Below are 21841 nucleotides of genomic sequence, written 5' to 3' on the forward strand. Positions count from 1 at the left end.
ATGACCATGGATAAATCACATACCTCTTGTTATAAAAGAATGGGGTAATCTGGATACTACCACTATTAGGCTGGTTAGTAGTAGTAGTAGTAGTAATCTGAGATATTAATCTGAGGGAGCTTTGGTTTGGTTCCCTAATGGCTGGTGCAGGGACACCTGAGCCCTGCCACCAAGCTGGAGGTTATAATAACTGCCCTTCTTTATAACAGTGCCCAGGCAGGATCCCTAAAGGTCAATGGATGGGTAACCCCTTCAGGTCCCACCTGGGGTTGATTGATTATTGGTATTGGGCTCTATCAGCCTTGAATAAAGTTCATTTGACTGCATTGCTCCCTCCCCAGAGCAGTGACGGAATAACTACTCCAAGAAGGTACTTAATAACTTTATCTATGTTGTTTAACAAGGGAAAGGAATGATCAGGAAAGGGTTGGGGAATAGGTGACCCTATCACTAAAGCTATGACAATAATCCCTCAGGATTGTAGGCTGTTCAGTAATGCTGGGCTTGTTCTTCACCTCCTCTGGCTCAGCCTGGCCACAGCCAAACCAGAGTAAGCAAACTGTTTGGATGATGCAAATATTGATGATGGTTTCTCTCAGCTTCTTACTGCTAGTTGTTTTGCCAGTTCTACAGCCTTCAGGAAATACCACCCTTTACCACCCACCCTCTTCTTCTTCTCCTACTCACTTCCCGGATCCCCCCGGGCCCCGTGATACCTAAATATCTAGAGATGGTTTAGGTACCTAAATAGCTAGGGATTCAGAGAGAATCAGAGGATCCACAGGTCAATCAATGTTCAAGATCAAATGTCCAAAGCAAGAGTTTAGGCAAGGCTCAGCCAAAGCAAAGCCAAGGTCCCAAAAGACAAGGGGTCCAAGGGGTCCCTGTCAAGAGCTCCCAGGGTATTTATATCCTTTTCTGCCCAACTGCCTTTCCTCCTGTCCTCATGGCCTCTGGGAACATTCGATGTCCAACTGTCTTCACCTGTCAATCAAGGTGTGACTCTCAACTCCCAGAGCTTGAATATGACACTCTCTGAATCTGTTTCCTCATCTATCTAACAGACTTTATTTTTCTTATTAATATTTTAGGGAACTCACATACTTTCTAAGTCTACTGGGAAAGGAGAGGCTTTGTTTTCTTCAGTAGGCCCTGATTAATCTTCCCTATGCTATCTAAGACAACCCCCAATACTATCTGACTTAATCTAACTTATTACCAATAATTAATAGGAAAAAAAGGGGGAAAACCTCTGGGTTTGGCTGCTGTAGTAAGTAACTCAAAGTTATAGATGGAAAGCTTTGAATTACCTTAGCTTAGCCAATAGGAATTCTGATAGATGGATCACTGCCAGATGAAGACTGATCTCAGAGAAATTAGTTTCCTCCAAGCAAACCTTCTACCTGGATGTCAAAGATTTCCTTCACAAAAATCTTGACTTTCCAGGGAGAGTCTCTTAGAACAGTGATGTAGTGATCAGGGAATTGCTTAAGGCAGTGATGGGCAAACTACAGTCTGGATAATTTGCCCATCACTGTCTTAGAACAAAACTCCTTCAGCTTGATGGGAATTGTAGGCAGACACAAAACCTCCCTTCAGCGTGGTCAAAATCCAAGAAGGAAGTGAAGTTTAGGTATTTCCAGTTGTAGACCCACAATTCCTTTCTACCCAGAATCCTTTCCCAGGGCTTCTCTCAAAATTCTTTTCCTTCAGCTAACCCTAGAAATCAGACTATCCCTAACTTATTCCTACATTCTGCCCTCTGAGCATCTGTCAAATCTACAGATTTGTCATATGCTCATCACTATATCCCCTTATTTTAACTTATTCTTTCTTACTTACGTAATCCCACAACAAAGTTCTTATCTAAACCTTATCTATCTATTCCTCTCTATCACTACCTAACACTAAGGAATTAGGGAAAAAAAGAATAACAATAAGCAGTTACATAAAAGAAAACAAATACAAAAGTTGCAATAGCAATAGCAAAACTCAACATACAGAATGCAACAAAAAATTTCAAAGATAAAGTTATAGATAATGCAGTGTAGCATATGCTTTTACAGTAAGCAAAAATACCTGTCTAACTATGTGTTGTCGGTAAATTCCTGGAGGCAGGTTGTTAATCAGAAGGCTCCTGAGCCTCACTTGACCTGACAGGCTCTGTTGACTGAGTCTGCCAAGTAGGCACAGGAAATTACAGGCACTGGATGAATCTGGGCTATTGGGTGAAGTGTTTGCCAGGTGGTTACCCAATGTGTCAGTGATCCCAAGCCTATGGAGATCAGCTTAGCCAAGCCCACAAAAGCGCCCAAATCAGGAACCTAATAGGAGTTGTAAGTTTAACAACTCCTCTATCCCTGACTTGGAGTTGGATTTGATGGTAAAGGATTGGTTTGGGCTAGTATAGATATACTTGCTGGATTAACACTATTCTGACTGCAGTTTATAAATCCTTTTCTTAATCGGCTATAGATGATTCACTAATTAGGAAAGGAACACCAATCTTCTTTGATTGAACTATAACAGGATTTATTTACTATCTATAAAGGTTAGGAACAAGGAATTAGGATAAAGGGTTTGGGAATATTAAGCTATGTCTAAATGAATAAAGGTGAACTGAATCAAATGGATGATAGAGAAAGCTGGAGCTTTCTTCTCACTCTCAATCCCTGGCTCAGCCCAGCCGTGGCATAAGCCAAAGGAAAGGGAAGGTTAGTGATATTCTTCTTGTTGGTTGTGATGATGTTTCTCTCAGATCTTTTAATTAGCAGGTTAATTGATTTCCTATGGCAACCAGATATGGATGCTGGATTGCAGGTCTAGGCCTACCCACCCTCCAACCCCACCTCCCCCTAAGAATCCTCAACAATGAGAGACCCAGTTTGCTGTTGTCCCTGGGTATTTATAGGGTGGTTCCAACTGTCTTCTGGCCCTGGCTCATGCCACCCTGGGCACATTCCAAGAACTTCAACCAATGTTCCTGTCACTCAAGTTATCCTCCATCTTGTCCCAGAAGTTCCTTATTACACCATGCAAAAAGCTATACGAAATATATCTTAAAACTCTTAGTTGAAACAATTGCAAGACAAAACTTTTCTTTATGCTATATCCTATTCTAATATATAAAATAAAACTGTCTACATAAAACTGGAAACTAAGTATTTTATCCTAAAAATCCTATCTTTGAAACCTTTAACTATTCACACATTTACAGATTTGTAGAAAAATAATAGTTTTTGTACAAATTACAAATATATATACAGAATATAAAAATATAAATTTTTCTTTCAATTATTCACACTCAAATATACATAAATATACAAGAACATACACAATATACAAGAATATACAAAATTTACAATATCTACACTCTTTACACACATATTTACACACTCACACAAAATTTAAAATATCTACACATTTACACAGTCACCCTATATTACACTATAATTCCTATGTACAAAATATTATAACTATATATACAAAATATTTTACAGATATGTATATGTTTGTGTAAGAAATTCAACGCCCTTTGATAATACTAAAAAATAAAACCCAAAACAAAAAATCTATCTAATTCTATATGTATCCTAATGTTACCTAAGTGAAATATCCTAAATACATTTCATCCAAATAAGGCCTCATAAAACTAATATGAATATCCCTTTTTTAATTTGTCCTAAATGTATATGTTGCCTGTAGTTATACTCACCAGATCCTCAGATACTCCTCTTTCCATCTTGTCTGTTGTCTCTCTTCTCCCATCTTCTTTTCCTCTTCCTTCGTCTCCTTCAGTACCATAATATGTACTGATGCATGTAACTATAGTGAAATCATGTTGTATGCAATATGATACAAAACCTTACAAATCAGTCCATTATGCTCTTCAGTAGTAGATCCTTGTAGAAAATAGTCTATTATTCATGCAATGTCCAGTCTGCTATACTTCTCTGTGATCCTTCCACGATATCTTCTTTCTTCAATCCTCTCCTTCTGATTTGTTGTCCTCTTTGTCTGATCCGTTGACCTCTTCCCTGATCTTTCTGACTGTAGACATATTGCCTAATGATAATCTCTCAGCTATCTCTCCCATCTTCTTCTTATGGATCTCTCTCTTCTTCTCCTTATACCTTTCTAGGAATCTTTTTAACATGTGAGCAATTAAACCATGACTCTTTTTTTCTAACACTTTTATTAAGGAAGGTGAAGTTAAAATTACAGTGAATGGACCAACCCATGATTGTTGTGTTGCTGAGGCTTTATCAAAATTCTTTATATAAACTGAGTCACCTGGCTTAATATTATATAATGAATAATCCAGAGGACCACTCTGAACTAATAGTCCCAAACTGGGATCTTGAAATTCTCTTAATCTATCTTGTAAGGAACTTACATAGGATGCTATTTGGATGTCACCCTCTAACGTTGATGCATAGGCATTTGTACAACTCTTGGCTTGCAAAGGCCATACAACATTTCAAATGGAGACACATGAATATCAGTCCTTGGTCTTGTTTGGATATAGAATAACAGTAGGGGTAATATGTCAGGCCATTTCAGATGTGTCTTGGTACAAAGTTTCCCTGTCATGGTCTTAATTTCTCTATTCAGTCTTTCTACTTGACCTGAACTTTGTGGATGGTGAAACTTTGCTGAGATACCAAGTTTTCATTACTTGTTTTAGAATGCTATCTGTGAAATGGCCCCCTTTATCTGAATCAATTTTGACTGGTACTCCAAATCTTGGAACAATCTCCCTCAGCAAGATCTTAACAACAAATGCTGAAGTGTTCCTAACCAATGTGAATGCTTCTAGCCATCTAGTCAACTTATCTACCAACACCAAGCGATACTTATATTTTCCTGCTTTTGGCATAGTAATATTTGCAGATTTCAAAAGGAGTATAAGCTAATGGTCTCCCACCATTGAATTTTTAAGAAATAGTATAGCTAGAACAGATCTTGTTTGCCACAGTAGTAATTCCTGGGGCTATCTACACTCTCTTTACAGTATCAACCAAAGGTTGTGTCCCAAAATTGCCTTTGTTATGAATAGCCTGGCAAATATGATTGAAAAATGCCAATGGGAGTATTGGCTTTCCAGTTGATGATACCCTTCCTTCAACTTATTCCTACAGGTGTGTGCAAGTTTAATAGAAGGAATCCTATTAAATTATACAAGACTGCATGTCAGTCTTAATCTAAATCTAAGAAAGAAATAAAAAATAAAGTATTAATTCTTAATTATTAGGGAATTCATAACAAATATTAACTCTTTTTTGAGCTTAGAAAGGACTGTGATCAAGATAGTACAGAACAAACTCCTTTTATAGGATTTGAATACTGTCCTTTGATATTTAGTGGTTTTATTTAATTTTAAAATAAATTTTGCAAATTGATCATTAATAACTAATGCATTAAGAATAGCTTCTGTAGCCTTATTTCTACAAATACTTAAGTAATTAAGTAATTACAGTACATTAATACTGTACTTACTTAAAATAGGTACTTAACTATTTTTTCTGTGTTTTGATAATGAGATATATAAAGAAATATTGTATTTCTTTAATCACAAAATGGACTTATTTTCCTATATTGGAAATTATGTTTAAAGTAGTTAATTTTATCCCTCTCTCATCTCAGAGAAGTCTAGGACTATGAATATAGCTCACTATCCACTGCCAAATATGTGGTCATTGCAACTGTTACTATTTATGTGCTTTTCTTTGTTAAAAGGATGGGTTCACTTCAGAATATAAGTTTAAGGGGAAATCAATAGTGTGAGAAGAAAAAACACTAATAAAACTTTGATGAAAAATGAAACAGTATTAAATGGAATTTGATATATTTTATACAGCATTATTTGATCTTGGCACATTTTATTAATCACAGATTAGTTATATTTTTGGTTGCTTTATGTGCACAGCCTCATAGGTCATTTTCAAACAGATAATAAATTCATTCACACATGCTTACTTACCTACAGTATAATATTCAAAAACATTGGTTTAAAAAGTTAAAATACATTGAACAATCCCAATTTGAACAATTTTGTACAGAAATGTCCGTTTTTTTGTTGTTGTACAAAGAATTTACTATCTGATGCCCTCTCAAGCACCCTACCATAACTAATCCACACATTTTGCCAAAGCAGACAAGGTAAGTAATAAACTTCTTTTGGAGCCAGACAAAAATTTTTTTAAATTTTGCAATAAAATTTTCTTGAAAGTACTTTTGAAGGACTTGATTTCTAACTTGATTGCCTCTTTGATCCTTTTTATTATGCTAAAGCTTTATTTTTCACATTTATTTTCTTGTTAACAGTGCCAGCTCCTGTTGAACATCAGATCTGCCCTGCTGTGTGTGTTCTAATGAAACTTTCATTTGATGAAGAACACAGGCATGCAATGAATGAACTTGGTAAGACAAAAATGTTTCTTAATTTGGCTTCAAGAATCACAGAAAAATATTGAATCATTTTTAGATCTTCAGATATATTAAATAACTGTGTTATACTAAGCTACAATTAATGTCTCTCACCAACTGCTGCTTCTGATCTCAGTATAGTTTCTAACAGATAGGTTTTTAATTACCAAACTGTCACTCAATTTGAAATTGCACTCTCAAAAACTTAAAAATTGTTTTAAAAAAAGCAACAACAAGCAATATACCTTTTCCTCACTGCCACAACAGACCATCTATTAGCTAGTAGATGATAAGGATAATTTAAGTAGTTCACCCTGTGCAAATAAATAGGCAGCAGCTTTGTTTTTAAGGTTTACGATCATTAGCTCTGCTCAGGAGGAAATGCCAAAAATATGTTGTTTGCTTTCACTATCTTCAAGAAAATACATGATGTACAAATACATTCAATATTAATTTGATTAAGAAAAATTCAGTTAAAAGGGAGTTATTTAAAGCCCTTTATTTTATCATAATACATTCTATAGTAAAATAGAAATATAAAGATATATAATATATATCTACATTGTGTTTGTATGTATAAACATATGTTTTAAATTATATGTTTTTCTTGTACTAATTTTTATTTATTTATAGGTTATGTACTTGTTTTATTTATAATTTAGGTAATACTGAGGCAGTTGATGTCAACTAGATTTCCTAATTCAGCATACATACAATAATTCAATCAACAATAGTATTTATCCAGCACCTGCTGTGTGCTGGGCACTCTGCTAGATAATGGAGGCAGAGACCAAAGTGAAACAGCCTCTCCATTAAAGAATTTATAGTCTACCTTTGGGAAGACAACATATGTGGAAATAGATTAGATAAAATAGATAATTTGAGGGGTGAAAACACAAACAAGGTAATCAAGAAAGGCTTCATGTAGAAGGTGGCACTTCAACACAGTCTTGAAGGAAACTTGAGAATATAAGAAGCAGAGATGAAGAGGAAATGGATTTCAGGCCTGGGGAATAGCTAGCTAGTACAAAGGCCTGGAGATAACAATAGTTAAGACTTAGATAATGCTTTAAGAAAACTTTACATTTTACTTTTAAGGAAACTAAGGCTGATTAAATCTCGAGATCTATTTATCATCATAAGATAATCTGATAAAGACAGTTTAGTTGATAAGGAAATAACGGGACACGAAAGATCTCTCCGTCCGCTCATACTATTGCTTCTGCTCTCTTGTAGCATGGAGTTTATTATATATATTTCAAGACTCATTTTACACAAAAGAACCCCCTCAAAACTTCGTGTTTGCACAGAAACACAAATTATGTCATATCAAAGCACAATAAAGTTATAGTTTTACAAAGAATTTTCTTATGAAGATAATGCCAGATGAGGAAAAAAAATCCCAAGGCTAAAAATGAGCCTCACTTTTTCTAAAAGTTATTTTGCCTGAGCTTGCCACTCGGTGACCTTGGAATGCCTGGAGCAGTTAGAGAGATAGTCCCACAGCTGCCGCTTTACTCTGCTGAGTGAAAAAAGGCTGTTAACTCATTAAGTTCTGGTTTACTAAGAACTTAAAGTTTTCCTAAAGGCTGTAATGTTTTTCTATAAGACAAGGTGTGGATCATAAAAGGGGTCAAAAGAGGAGTATCAGATTTTGCCCAGGGACACAGCTAGAAAGTGTTTTGAATCACAATTTTAATTCAGGTCTTCTTGATGAAACCTCCATTTTGAGGATTATAAAGCTAGAAGAGTAGGTTGGACCAGTTTGTGAAAAACTTAAAAAGCCAAATAGAAGTTTTTATATGTGAACATAGAAGCAATAGAAAATGATTGGGGTTTATTGAAAAAAGGAATCATATGTCAGATTTCTGCTTTAGGAAAATCATTTCAGTAGCTGAAGTGAGAAAAGATTTGAGAGAAGAAAACCAGTCAGGTGGTTATTGTAATAGTCTGGGCAAGAGGTAAAGGTGGTCTAATATCAGATAGTAGTTGTATGTCCTGGTTCCCTTTTGTGAGGGTGAAGGGAGGAAGGTAGGAGGAAGGATGGATGGGAGAAAGGAAGGTAGGGGAAGGGAAAGGAAGGTAGCGGTCCCCACCCCCAGAAATTGACCAGAGCCCTTCGGGGCTCAAATAAAAGATCAGATAGCAACTTAGGGTTTAGAATAGCTAGGTTTTATTTAAATTAGAAAACAGAAGGTCTAGGGAAAACTAGGAGATAAATAGAAGGGGAAAAAAGGCACTGAGAGAGAACTACTAGCCAAGAGCTCTGCAGGGTTCAGGGTAGAGAACATCTACCAGCCTCCGGTAAAAGCACCAAAAACTTCTCTCTTATACTTTCTCTGACATTTCCCACAAAGGAAGTGGGAGGTGTCGGGGGAGTTGTAGCAGGGAGCCCTGGAACATCTCTAAGGGCTTAGAGTAATTTTAAATGACACACTTTTCAATGTAATTTTCCCCATACCATTCATTCTACATTGTTCGTGTACACACATGAACTCTTCATCATGACTTATTTAGTCTAATCTAGTGTTGTTGTTCATTTGATTCAGTTATGTCTGTTCTCTGTGACCCTATTTGGAGTTTTCTTGGCAAAAATATTGAAGTGTTTTACCAACCCTTCTCTAGCTCATTTTTTAGATAAAGGAGCTGAGGCAAACAGGGTTAAGGGGCTTGCCTTGGATCACATAGCTAGACACTTAGTCTGAGGCTAGATTTGAACTCATGAAGATGGGCTTCCTGACTCACCACTCTATCCACTGTGCCACCTAGCTGTCTTACAGAGTACTGCAAAACCTAAAACCTAAAACCTGAGTACTTTGTATATGTGTACATTTCAGAGAAAAAAATTGTGTTCACAAGTCCAATTTGGGGTTCTTCTTTAGTCCTACCAGGATTTGTAGACTCCTGCTACCATTTGCCAGTTAGCAAAAGGAGAGACTTCCCCAGCTCTGAAGCAGCAAACCTTGCTATAGGGATTTCATCAAGAGAGAGAATTGAGAATTGATAAAGGTAAAAAACAAGCTGTGTAAAGAAAGACATTTCTCAGTCTTGTCTTTTCTTCCTTGCTTCCTAATGGTTGGAGCAAAACTGTACATGTTTCCCCACAGTTTTAAAAATTTGCTCTGAATCTTATGATTTCACTGTTATAATATAGTGTACTCATGATGAAGAAAACTCCATTACCCATGCAGAAAACCCCTCCATACCCCCATTAGAGAGTAAAATATCTGTAGTCATTCAATATGGAGAGATTAATGCATGCTCTGTGCTCTTAAGAATTGAACCTTTAGGCTTTAAAAGACTGTCTACCCTTTGACCCAGCCATACCACTGTTGGGTTTGTACAAAAATATTTATAGCTGTGCTCTTTGTGGCAGCAAAAGATTGGAAAATGAGGGGGTGTCCATCGATTGGGGAATGGCTCAATAAATTGTTGTATATGTTGGTGATGGAATATTATTGTGCTGAAAGGAATAAAGAACTGGAGGAATTCCATATGAACTGGAATGACCTCCAGGAATTGATGCCAAGCAAAAGGAGCAGAACAAGGAGAACATTGTACACTGTGGCACAGTCGAATATAACTGACTTTTCTACTAGTAGTAATGCAATGATCCAGAACAGTCCAGAGGAACTTAGGAGAAAGAATGCTGTCCACATCCAGAGAAAGAACTGTGGAAAAGGAAAAGCATTAGAAAAATATATGATCAATCACATAGTGTGATAGGGATATGATTGAGATTTTGATGTTAAAGGATCACTCTACTACAGATATGAGTATCATGGAAATAGGTTTTGAACAATGATACATGTATAACCCAGTAGATCTGCTTGTCGGCTTCAGGGGGAGAGGGAGGCATGAATCATGTAACCATGGAAAAATATTCTAAATTTAAAAGGGGGGAAAGAATTGAACCTTTAAGATAATTGTGACAAACTTTTGTCTTTTTGAGACTAGCTCTTCTGGGTCTTCCAGCCTCATAATTTAATCTTTTTAAAAGTTCTGCTAAAGGGGCAGCTGGGTAGCTCAGTGGATTGAAAGTCAGGCCTAGGTTCATCCAGCCTCAGATACTTTCCAGCTGTGTGACCCTTGCCCACCCTTACCACTCTTCCACCAAGGAGCCAATACACAGAAGTTAAGGTTTTAAAAAATATTTTTTTTAATTAAAAAAAAGTTCTGCTAGCAAAGTCTCTTTAAAACTCAATTTACCTTCAATGTAGTATGAAGGAATTAAATATGGAAGAGTTGAAAGATTTTTCCTTCATAAAATGTCAAATTTAGAAGAAAAAGCAGGGCCTACCTCTTGTTGGTCTGGATGTCTTTATATTGCTAATAATCAGCCAAAGGTCTTGCGGGAGTTCTCCTGAAAAAGGGCCTAACCAGCTTTAAGTAAGTTATATTTGTGTGTGAATGAGAAGAGAACTATTTGGTTTTGAATGAAAATTTGAAAATAATAGTTCATCTGAACCAGCAATTCTAGGAAGACTGAGGCTGGTGAACTGTAAAATGCCCAGCATGGGAAGAAATTGAGATGCTTTGAGATCTGGACCTCAACAAGACCACTATCAAAGAGGAGAGAATCAGAAAGTGAACAATAAGGGAAGATAAGTGGGGGAGAGTGTATCCTGAAATTATCAATACAATTGCATGATCCTTTTTTCCCCTCAATTCCCTCACTCTATCCTTTCCTAGATCTAGGCACCTATAGCAGCTGCTTAGACAAAATTCCCTGCCACATTCCTCTCTCCATCAGATCTAATGGCTGTTTCTTGCTCTTGTTCACTCAGCATATCCAGTCAGTTGCCGTATGGTTTTCATTTCTATCTCTACAACTTCTCCATTCATATAACCTCTTTTCCTAATTTTAGGCCCTCCACTATCTTTTTAAACCTAAAGTCTCCTCATTCTTCATTCATTCCTCTACATTTCACCAAAATGATTTTCCAAAAGCATTTCTGACCCTGTCACTCCTTTACTCAATAAGTTTTTAATGGGTTTCCTAGTTTGGTCCTAGGATCAATATTATTTCATCTTCATTTTATCCTTTTTAAATGTATTTTTGTGTTTTTATAATGCATATAATTATTAGTATAATAGTACATGCATGTAATTTAAAAATAAAAAATATAAATGAAGATGTTAAAAAAAATTATTTACTTCTAAGGATGTATGATCAAAGAAGTTTGAAGACTCCTGGCCCAGAGGCAGGAAGATTGGTTTAGAATGTTATTGTAATAGTTTGCACAAGACAGTGAATGGTCTAAACATGTAAGACAAGTTTAGACATGAAGGTCTAAACTAGTAATAACTTTTTAAATGGAAAGAAGGGGAAAGATGAACTGTTAAGATAGAATCAATAATACTTGGCATCTCATTGGTTTTAGGGAATGCAGAAGAGTAAAAAGTCAAAGATAACTCCAAGGTTGCAAACCTGAGTAAGAGGAAAGGAACATAGAGGTTATATCATTTAGCTCTCTCCTTTGAGTAAACTGAAACATAGACATTGAGTCACTGGCCTAAGTTCACCCAATGAATGAATAGCAAGAGTCAGGATTTAAACCCAAGTCTTCTGTTTTCTTGATTTTGTTTTTCCCTTTTGCCCTCAATAAAATATTATACCCATTTCCTTGAGGGAACAACAATGATTCCCAAGGCCCTTTCCTAGGATATAATTGAAAACATTGAAGTTATTGAGAACAGAGTTGGATTTATTTTCCTCATTGCATTATTAACTTTTTCTTCTCATTTCTTCAGCCTTAAAAAATTGTCCAGTAGTTTTTCTCTGGTTGGCTCTTTCTGACCCAGAATCTTCAGAACATTCAGATTTCCCTGTGTGTTCTTTCCTTCAGATCATATATAAAATGTTCTGTGGAGATTTAATATTTAACTTCATTCAGAAAAACATTCATTTTATTCTTATGACTTAAAATAGAAACAGTGTCATATAGTCTGTGTTTGGTATTGTTGGTAAAGGAACAGCCAGCTGTCAGGTGAAGTTGAGCTGGTTGGAGCTTATGCTCAATGTAACTGCTTTTTGGCCTACGCAGAGTGAATGGCTTGGAGACAGATTTAGAAAGCAAAACCTCTATTTAATAGGTTTAAAAGGGTTCAAAGGAAAGGTAAAAAGTTTAGAGGATAATATTCCTAAATCTACCTTAACCCCCTCCCCACTCAAGACTTCTCACAAAGCTGCTTCAGCCTGAATCCCAGGCCGGCCTACTCTGTCTCCTTAGACCTATCTTAATCCCAATTTCTAAACTATATAAACCTATTTCTAATAGTTACTAGCCTTATATAATTTACATTTACTACCTTCTTGTAGTTGTTCAACTCTGGGCCTTCTCAGATTTCTCTGCTTGGTTGGCTTCTTGGTCTGGCAAGTCTCAAACCCTGTCTCCTCTCCACAGCCACACACAGAGTAACACAGGTTTTCTTCCTCTTAACTTTTGGTATTCCTTCTCAAGTTCTTCCCAAACCTCCAACTTTCTCTTCTTTCCGAACTGTCACTCCAGGTTCAAGGAATTCCCAAGATCCCAGTTTTCCAGCCTCCTCTCTGGGCAGAAACACACCCAGCAGTGAGTGAAAAGGCAGTTGGGCTCAACAGAACTCCCAGCTCCTCAGGTCTCAGAATTCCTACCAAGAATTTCCTCAAGATTCTAGCTAGGCCTTCAAGACAGTCAGACAGAATTTTCCCTCTTGTCACTAACTTACCAAACCCCAAAACTAAATCCCAAATCTATTTTAACCCTAATACTATATTTCTTGCATCGAAGCCAGTTCTTTGGCTATCTGTGGAAAGAACATTGGATTTGGAATCAGAAGATCTGAATCTGAATCCTAGTTTTTCTACTTACTATGTGACCTTAGATGAATCACTTCACCTCTTCAGGTTTCTCATCTATAAAATGGGGGAGTCGAACTGTTTTACCTATGAGGTACTTTCTAGTTCTAAATCTTTTGATTTTTAATTCTAATAGGAAATTTTAAGTTATGTATTTCCATTACTTGGGATTTTCCTACTGATTAAAATAACCAAAAGTACTACATAATTATTTTTCACTTGAAATAATTTTTGCTTTTTTATAATAGGTGGACTACAGGCCATTGCTGAATTATTACAAGTAGACTGTGAAATGTATGGGCTTACTAACGATCACTACAGTGTTACGTTAAGACGGTATGCTGGAATGGCTCTGACAAACTTGACTTTTGGAGATGTAGCAAATAAGGTAGACTTTTATTTCGTGTTTTTTAAAAGAGTTATCTTGGTTCAATTTGCTTTTTTTTTTTTTTTTGCCACTTTTAATTTTATAATGCCCCTTATTTAGTACTAATCAAGACTTATCCCTTCACATCACACTCTTTTTACCACCTTACCCAGTAAAAGCATTAAAAGCTATTATATATAGGAAATCAAAATCTTATCCTTTTTGAAGAGACAAATCTGTGGGATTGTGCAAGCTACCAACTACATGTCTGAGAGTATTGGTGACCCAGGCATCTGTATCATACATGGTACCATACTGGCTACAGTTTCTTGAAGCTTTTCATTTTTGACACATAATGGAAACATATACGTTATCCAACCAGAGTGAAGGAGTAAGATCTGTCTTTCCATTATATAAATTGCATTATAATTCCTTCTTGGGCAAAATGTCATCTATGACTAAAATGAAATTTCATTTCCAGAAGCAAAACATCAAACATATACAAAATATGGGGTTACTTGTTTTGTTGATCACCTCTTTTCTATTTATTTTTTAGGCTACTCTGTGCTCTATGAAAGGCTGTATGAGAGCTCTTGTAGCCCAATTGAAATCTGAAAGTGAAGACTTACAACAGGTAACATTGGGGAGTTTTTATGGGCATGGGTTCCAAAAATGAAGTTCTTTATTCCAGTGAACCCAAGTAGCCCAGCTGAATTTAGTACTTAGCACCTCATATTTGAGCAAAACTCAGCAGAGATTTGACATGGTACCTGCCTTTAAGTATCAAGACTGAAAGTAGTCTTTTTTAAAAGAGATTACATTTACCTTGTCAGAACCAGGAGCAATATGATAGAAATTTTAAAGATACAAATTTGGGCTTGCTGACAGGAAAGATTTTTTAACATTGAAAGTTATTTGGTTAGATTGCCTCAAAAGGAAATGGATTACACCTTAGGAGAGGCCTTCAAACAAAAATTGGATATGACCACATATTCTTGTGGGAATTCCTTCTTTTTTGACTTGAAATCCTGTGATATTGTGATTTTTATCCTTTTTTCTGGCATTGAAGACACTGAATTCATGACCAAAACTGAGATAAACTCTCTTCCCCAAAACTCACCCCTCCTCCAAAAGCTTCTCTAAATAGCCCAGCTGTTTGCCCCCCAGATTGACTTTGTATTTATTTCATATATACTTATTCATTAACATGTGGTATCCCCCAATTGAATGTAAATTCATTTAGAGCAGTGATTATTTCATATTTCTCTTTGTCTTCCAAATGTTTGGCATTCATAGTAGGTGCTTAATAAAAATGCTTATCAATTAATTATTAAGGAAGTTGATAGTAAGGATTATTTGATATGAAAAAGCATATGTTCCTAACTGAATCCAATAACTATTTTGCAGGTCATTGCAAGTGTTTTAAGGAATTTGTCTTGGCGAGCTGATGTGAATAGTAAAAAAACTTTGCGTGAAGTTGGAAGTGTAAAAGCATTAATGGAATGTGCTTTGGAAGTTAAAAAGGTATCCAGTAAGACATTTAGTATTGCAACATTAAGAAGATTCACTATAGATTAGCTTTAGCAATGCCTTTTCTAAAACCTGTCCCTTTTGACCATGTCCATCCTTCTAATCTTCTACTTTGAATCATTCTGCCATCCATTCTGTAGAATGATTAAAGTAAAGAAGGATGATTAAAACAAATAGAATGATTAAGAATAGCATCAAAATGTCTGATACTGTACTCAAGAGTTCTTTCTCAGCTCCCAAAGTTTGAAATACTGATGTATAATATCTAAAAATGTAAAAAAGTGACTAAAACTTCAGACTTCCAGGAAGTGTATCATAAATTATCTCTTTCAATAGGAAAGCCTATTTGAGTCAGTGTTTTAAAAGATTTATCTTGGCAACCTACTACTTGGAATCAGAACACAGTTGAAATCTTCTTTAGCCGGTGGCAGCTAGGTGGCTTAGTGGATAAAGCACTGGGCCTGGACCTGATTTCTGTCTTCAGATACTCACTAGCTATGTTACCCTAGGCAGATCACTTAACCTCTGTTTGCCTAATCTGCTGGAAAAGAAATGAAAAATCTCACCAAGAAAACCCCAAATGAAGTCACAAAAACTTGGACACAACTGAGCAATTGAACAGCAACATTCCTTAACTGAACATCTCAATGAGCACTGGGAAAAAAAAAAAGCTTTCCTTTTCAGTATTGCAAACTACCTTTTTCATTTTTCCTGATTTCATCAATTTTTTACATCAAATAGTCTCCTCACTTTTTAGGCAATTATCATGCTAACATCTTGTGTCTTTGATCCATAATTACTTCCATTAAGAGTAGTTTTGCCTTTGTTTTTCACATCTCCTTTTTCTTCTGATCCCAAGCCAAAAAGTATTGCTGGAGAAAGTCTTGTAATTGGTCCTGGTTATAACTCAGGAACCCTGAGCAATATCTATATTCCATAGGCCACTTCCGATAGCCATTCTTTTAAATATTATCTCTTTTAATCCCTAATCCTGCCCTCCCATCTTGATTTAGTTTTCTTGATTTTGTTTCATGTTTCACTAAGATCTTTAACTTCATCATATTTCTGTCTACATTTATTCTTTCATCCTTCCCTGAAGTCTCAGGAAGAAATGTCTCATTTCTTCTCTTTGATTACTCTCTGCTTCTACTCCAAGGCCCCATCTCCTTTCTTTTTTCAATTTCTCCCACTTTTGCTGATTCTCTTCCATCAACTTAAAATTTTTTTTTATTATTCTGAACTTAAATAGTGCCTAAAGAGCATTTCTATACACATAGCAGAACAAAATAAGAACATTGTACATGAAATGAATATCCATATCATGCTGTTTGCTTTTTTTAAAGTATATAATCAATTCTATAACGTTCTTCAACACTTCTGCTTCCTTCTGAATGTCCTCTTCACTTTTGTGTTTTTTACAATGTTAAAATGGCCCTTTTTTTTTTTTTTTTTTTGGTATCATTATTGCTAATCCTGCAGGCTTTCCCTCTGTACTTCCTCTTAATAAAAAATGAAAGTTAAGGGGGGAAAACTATTTGGTAACAGACAAGCAGAGTTAAACAAAACTAATCTACCCAGGGTTTATGTATAAAAATGTATTTTGTCCATAACTGTGTCCATCACCTTTGTCAGGAGATGGGTAACTTGCTTTATTTGAGGTTGACCAATTGCCTTAATCAGATCTCTTTTTTTTCCTTTTTTAAACATTTATTAATATTCATTTTTAACATGGTTACGTGATTCATTCTCCTACTTTCCCCTTCACCCCCCCCCCCCGCACTCCCCCCACCCATGACCGATGCACATTTCCACTGGTTTTAACTTAATCAAATCTCTTAAACCTTTCAGAGTTGTTTTTCTTTACAGTATTGCTGGCTTTGTATCAATTGTTCTTCTGGTTTGAGCCCTTCATTCAGGACATACTATCTATGATTCCTTGAAATTGTGTCTCAATATTTCCTATGATGCAATAATCTGTACATTCATATACCACAGTTTGTTCAGCCATTCCTCACTAGGGAGTCTTTAAGACATCCCCTTAGATTCTATTTCTTTGAGGGTTTTTTCGTTTTCTCTCCTTTGAAAGTATTCCTTCTTTGAATTAAAATAACAAAAATAATAGCTAGGTGGCACAGTGCATTAAAGCACCAGATCTGTAGTCAGGAAAGACCTGTCTTCGTGAGTTCAAATTTCACCTCAGATACTTACTATCTGTGTGACCCAGGACAAGTCATTTAACTTTTTTTGCCTCAGTTCCTCACCTATAAAATGAGCTGGAGAATGGCAAATTTCTCCACTATCTTTTTCAAAACCCCAAATGAGGTCACAAAGAGTCAGATATGAGAGGAATGACTGAACAACAATATTTATAAAAGACTTTAGGTTTGCAGAGTGTTTTACATGTGTTATCTACTCATTTTTTGAAGTAGTTGCTATTACTCTCCCTGTTTTACAATTGAAACTAAGGTTGAGTGGGGTGAAGTAATTTGCCCAGGATCACATAGCTTATAATTGACTAAGGGAAAATTTGAATTCAGATCTTCTTGACTCCTTAATTCAGCACTCTGTCTCCATATTTACAATAAATTGTGTTTATGTTGAGTTCTCAGTTGTCTGTTTCAAATAAGAGTGAAACCATGTTTGTATACTCTTCTCACCCCAAGTATAAGAAACATAGCAAAATCCATTCCTCCTTTTCTCCTTTCTACAAAGAATATTCTTCCTTTTACCCTTCTTTATATTTTCCTTCTTGAATCCACAGAACAAACTATTTCCTAGTCCTCTTTTTTTATTTAATTCCCTCAATACCCTTTAAAGACATTAAGGTTCTTTGTTCTCTATTAAAATATAAGTACTATATCACTATTCACTTCCTTCCAATTGTTCAAATAAAGTTACTAGGCTGTTTCATCAACCAGTATAAAAAATTATTACAAATAGAGAAATCCTCACAAGGAAGAAACAAGTAACTGAAACAACTGCAAGCAGAAACACAAAGGAAAAAATAATTTTCCCATAAGGATTACTTGAATACCTAGAAGAAATGAAAACGGTTACAAAAAAATGAAATAAAAACCTTTGAGTAACTAGCCTAGGAGAGAAAGTAGTAAATTTTGTCTAATACAGGCTTTGTGCCTGATCCAGGCACATCTGGATGTGGGGGCTTAGTGATTAGGGAATTGCTTAAGGCAGTGATGGGCAAACGATGGTTTTAACTTAATCAAATCTCTTAAACCTTTCAGAGTTGTTTTTCTTTACAGTATTGCTGTAAATCACAGGTAGCATATAAGTATATGAACGAATACTGTATGTATTTCTCACAGAACTCTTATATTATTTTTTTCTTGACTGGACATCTAGTATTTGGAGAGAGGGAAAGTTTGTTTTTCCTTCTTGCTGGGGAGCAGACTACATGCTTTGTGATTTCTAGCTGATTTTAGGCTCTGATTTTATTGGGGCCTGCTCTCACTACTGGGGACTACATGTAACAACAACTATAAACTTAATTATCTATATACTTGCAATCTACAAACATATAGATATGTAGATACATAGATATATATCCCTTCATTACCTTCTGTTACAGTTCATACATGGAGACTATTATAATTTCATGACAAACCTTTTACAAGTAGCAATGACAACATTGTAGATAAATGTGTGTGTGTGTGTGTGTGTGTGTGTATTTCAAAAGGAATGAAATGAAATTGACATTGCTTTTCATGTCACCTTGACCCTAATTGTATCCTACAGTTGTTTTAAAAAAAAAAAAAAAAAAAAGGAAGGGGTGGGGAGAGTAAGGGCAGCTGGGTGTCTAACTGGATTGAGACCCAGGCCTTAAGATGGAAGGTTCTGGATTCAAATCCAACCTCAGACACTTCCTAGCAGTATGACCCTGGGCAAGTCACTTAACCTCCATTGCCTAGTCCTTATAGCTCTTTTGCCTTAGAACCAGTACACAGTATTGATTCTAAGAGAGAAGGTAAGGATTTTTTCCAAAGGGGGCATCTCCCTGATTAAACATATCTAGACAGAATGCATAATAAGCTCTAATGGAATATATTCAATTACCATAAAACTTATACAGCGCTGCTTAAAGCAATCTTTGTGCCTCCTTCATTCTTTGAAAGGCAAGAAATTACGTCTTTATAGTAATAAACTCCCTGATCTTCAAAAAAAGCCTCAAATTTCTCTCCTCTCTCCAAGTGTGCAGTTTTCTTCTTTTCCTCCATTATGTAACCTTCTTCCATCCTGCAACCTACTGACCCACCTCTTTTTCAGATATTTTTTCCTCTTGGTTTATATACTGAAGTCTTGCTTAAAACTGAATCTCTTGCCTTATAAATGAAATTTAGAGTCCATTTCTGCCATTCAACATCCTCTAAAACCTAATGCCACTTTATTTCTCCAGCTTTCTCTTCAAAACACGTGCACCTATGCTGTATTTCAACCTACTCATATATAAGCTCCTTGAGAGATTGATTATCTTATCTAAAAGGACTGTGTCTAATCTAAATTTTGTACTTTCTCAACACAGTTTATTGTACACAATAAACCTTAAGTTTAAATTTTTATTTTAAAATTTTTTCCATGGTTATATGATTCGTGTTTTCTTCCTCTCCCCTCCCAGAGTTGACAAGCAATTAGACCAGGTTATACATATATTATCACTCAAAACCTATTTCCATATATATTCATTTTTGTCATAGAGTAATCTTTTAAAATCAAAATCCCATATCATATACCCATATGAACAAGTGATAAATTATATTTTTTCTTCTAGATTTCTACTCTCACCACAATAAGCTTTTAATAAATTTTAATGCCTTTCTGAATCTAATTAGATGAAATGGCTAGGTACATAGTAAATACTCATTGATAGTTGTTAAAAGTTCAAAAATTAGAGAAATTTTCACCAGTCATCATGGTCTGTGTACTTAATTTACGTGTGTGTATCACAATTTAGGTCATACTTGTGACACATTTTATCATTGTTTTATCAGTTTACATTATTTTCATAATGACAGTGTTTAAATAATTTATAAAAAACCATATTTTATAGTGTTTTATAATTTGTAAGTCCTTTGTAAGAAATTCCTCTTTAGAACTACTTAATATATTTAGATTGCTATGGTTTTTGAGTACCTTAATAACTTTTTAATGTTGATTTTTAAAATAGGAATATTTCTGACATTGGTCTTGCAATTCTCTTTCAATATTTTATTTTAGACTCTCAAAAATAAGTATTTCGAAGGAAAAATTCCAAATGTTTAAATAATGTATCAAAAGGAAAAAGATAAAGTTAGAATGAATAAGTCTGATTCAAAAGGAAAAAATTATAAGCTCTAAGAGACAAATTCTGTATCTGATTAGATGCTGTTTCTATTTCTTTATAGGAATCGACCCTCAAAAGCGTACTGAGTGCCTTATGGAATTTGTCAGCACATTGCACTGAAAATAAAGCTGATATCTGTGCTGTTGATGGTGCTCTTGCATTTTTGGTTGGCACACTAACTTACCGGAGCCAAACAAATACTTTAGCCATCATTGAGAGTGGAGGTGGGATACTAAGGAATGTGTCTAGCTTGATTGCCACAAATGAAGACCACAGGTATATAGCAAAATAATATATGTATGTGCATGTGTGTATTTCAAAATGAAATTAAAATACATTTCAGTTCCTTACCCAAAATGTATATACTTATGAGCAAATATCTATGAATTTATACATATTGCTATACTAGCATGAAGTATATTTGTTAGTGGATTATTCAAGGCATGGTAAAATTCTAGGCAAACCATATTGTAAATGAAAAAAATGTTCCCTTCACTGGACATTCTCAAGTTCCAAAAACTCAGAACTTGGGAAGATAGAATTAAATTTAGTTTTGACAAAGTAGCCTAAAACTTCTCCTCTCCTCCATCATTAAAAAAATAAGACATTTGCAGCATACAGTGTATTTAAAAAGGGAAAATATAATGATTAAACTAAAATAGGGGCATACCCAACCCTATTTAGACTCTCAAAAATAAGTATTTCAAAGGGCTGAAAGGATTAATTTTAGAGAAGATAATGGCTGAAATTCTTATTGCTGATTAAAAATTTTTCAACCTAATATAGCCAGTCACTGAGACTGTAGAATGTCAGAAGGTTTATTCAAACTCTAGGAGCATACTCCTAGAACCCCTATGTCATAAACTTTGGGGAAATGAGAGAAGAAGGAGGAAGGTGTAAGGAATAATATCCTTACAGAGTATAGGAAACTGTAGACTCACTGGTATGGCAGATTCTAAATCAAGTTTCCGTTTCCTAACTCACTACATTTAAGAGAAATGCCTCACCAACCAAGTCAAAAGCCCATTGACAATGAAAATATTAGCATTCACCAGGTTCTTATTTTATCAAGCCAAAAAAAGTAAAAGGCTTAGAGTTAATTGCACTAAAGAATATCGGGTAAGGATTTCTAGTTTAAGTTTTAGTCTTCTATTTCCCTCCTGGCAGAATATCTAGTTATCCCCAAAAAAGTTTTAAAATTTCTCAAAATAAAATTAATTTCATTTATACAAACTTTTAAATATCTATAATATACATGTACATCCATATGTATATATATAAACAAGTGCTTTATTATAAGAAATATATATTATATTATAAGAAATATATATTATATTAT

The 21841-nt window shown here is 35.2% G+C and overlaps 1 protein-coding gene across 1 annotated transcript in view; it reads left to right on the plus strand.

Annotated features, from left to right (window-relative positions):
* The window catches only part of APC (APC regulator of WNT signaling pathway), a 236043-nt gene that overhangs the window by 205669 nt on the left and 8533 nt on the right, over nt 1-21841 (plus strand). The window contains exons 11-15 of the mRNA XM_044662181.1: nt 6328-6423; nt 13519-13658; nt 14194-14271; nt 15045-15161; nt 20564-20778. Of these exons, the coding sequence (XP_044518116.1) occupies nt 6328-6423; nt 13519-13658; nt 14194-14271; nt 15045-15161; nt 20564-20778 (646 nt within the window). The remainder of the gene's footprint in view (nt 1-6327; nt 6424-13518; nt 13659-14193; nt 14272-15044; nt 15162-20563; nt 20779-21841) is intronic.

This window comes from Gracilinanus agilis, chromosome 1, assembly GCF_016433145.1.
Source record: "Gracilinanus agilis isolate LMUSP501 chromosome 1, AgileGrace, whole genome shotgun sequence".
Lineage (NCBI taxonomy): Eukaryota > Metazoa > Chordata > Mammalia > Didelphimorphia > Didelphidae > Gracilinanus > Gracilinanus agilis.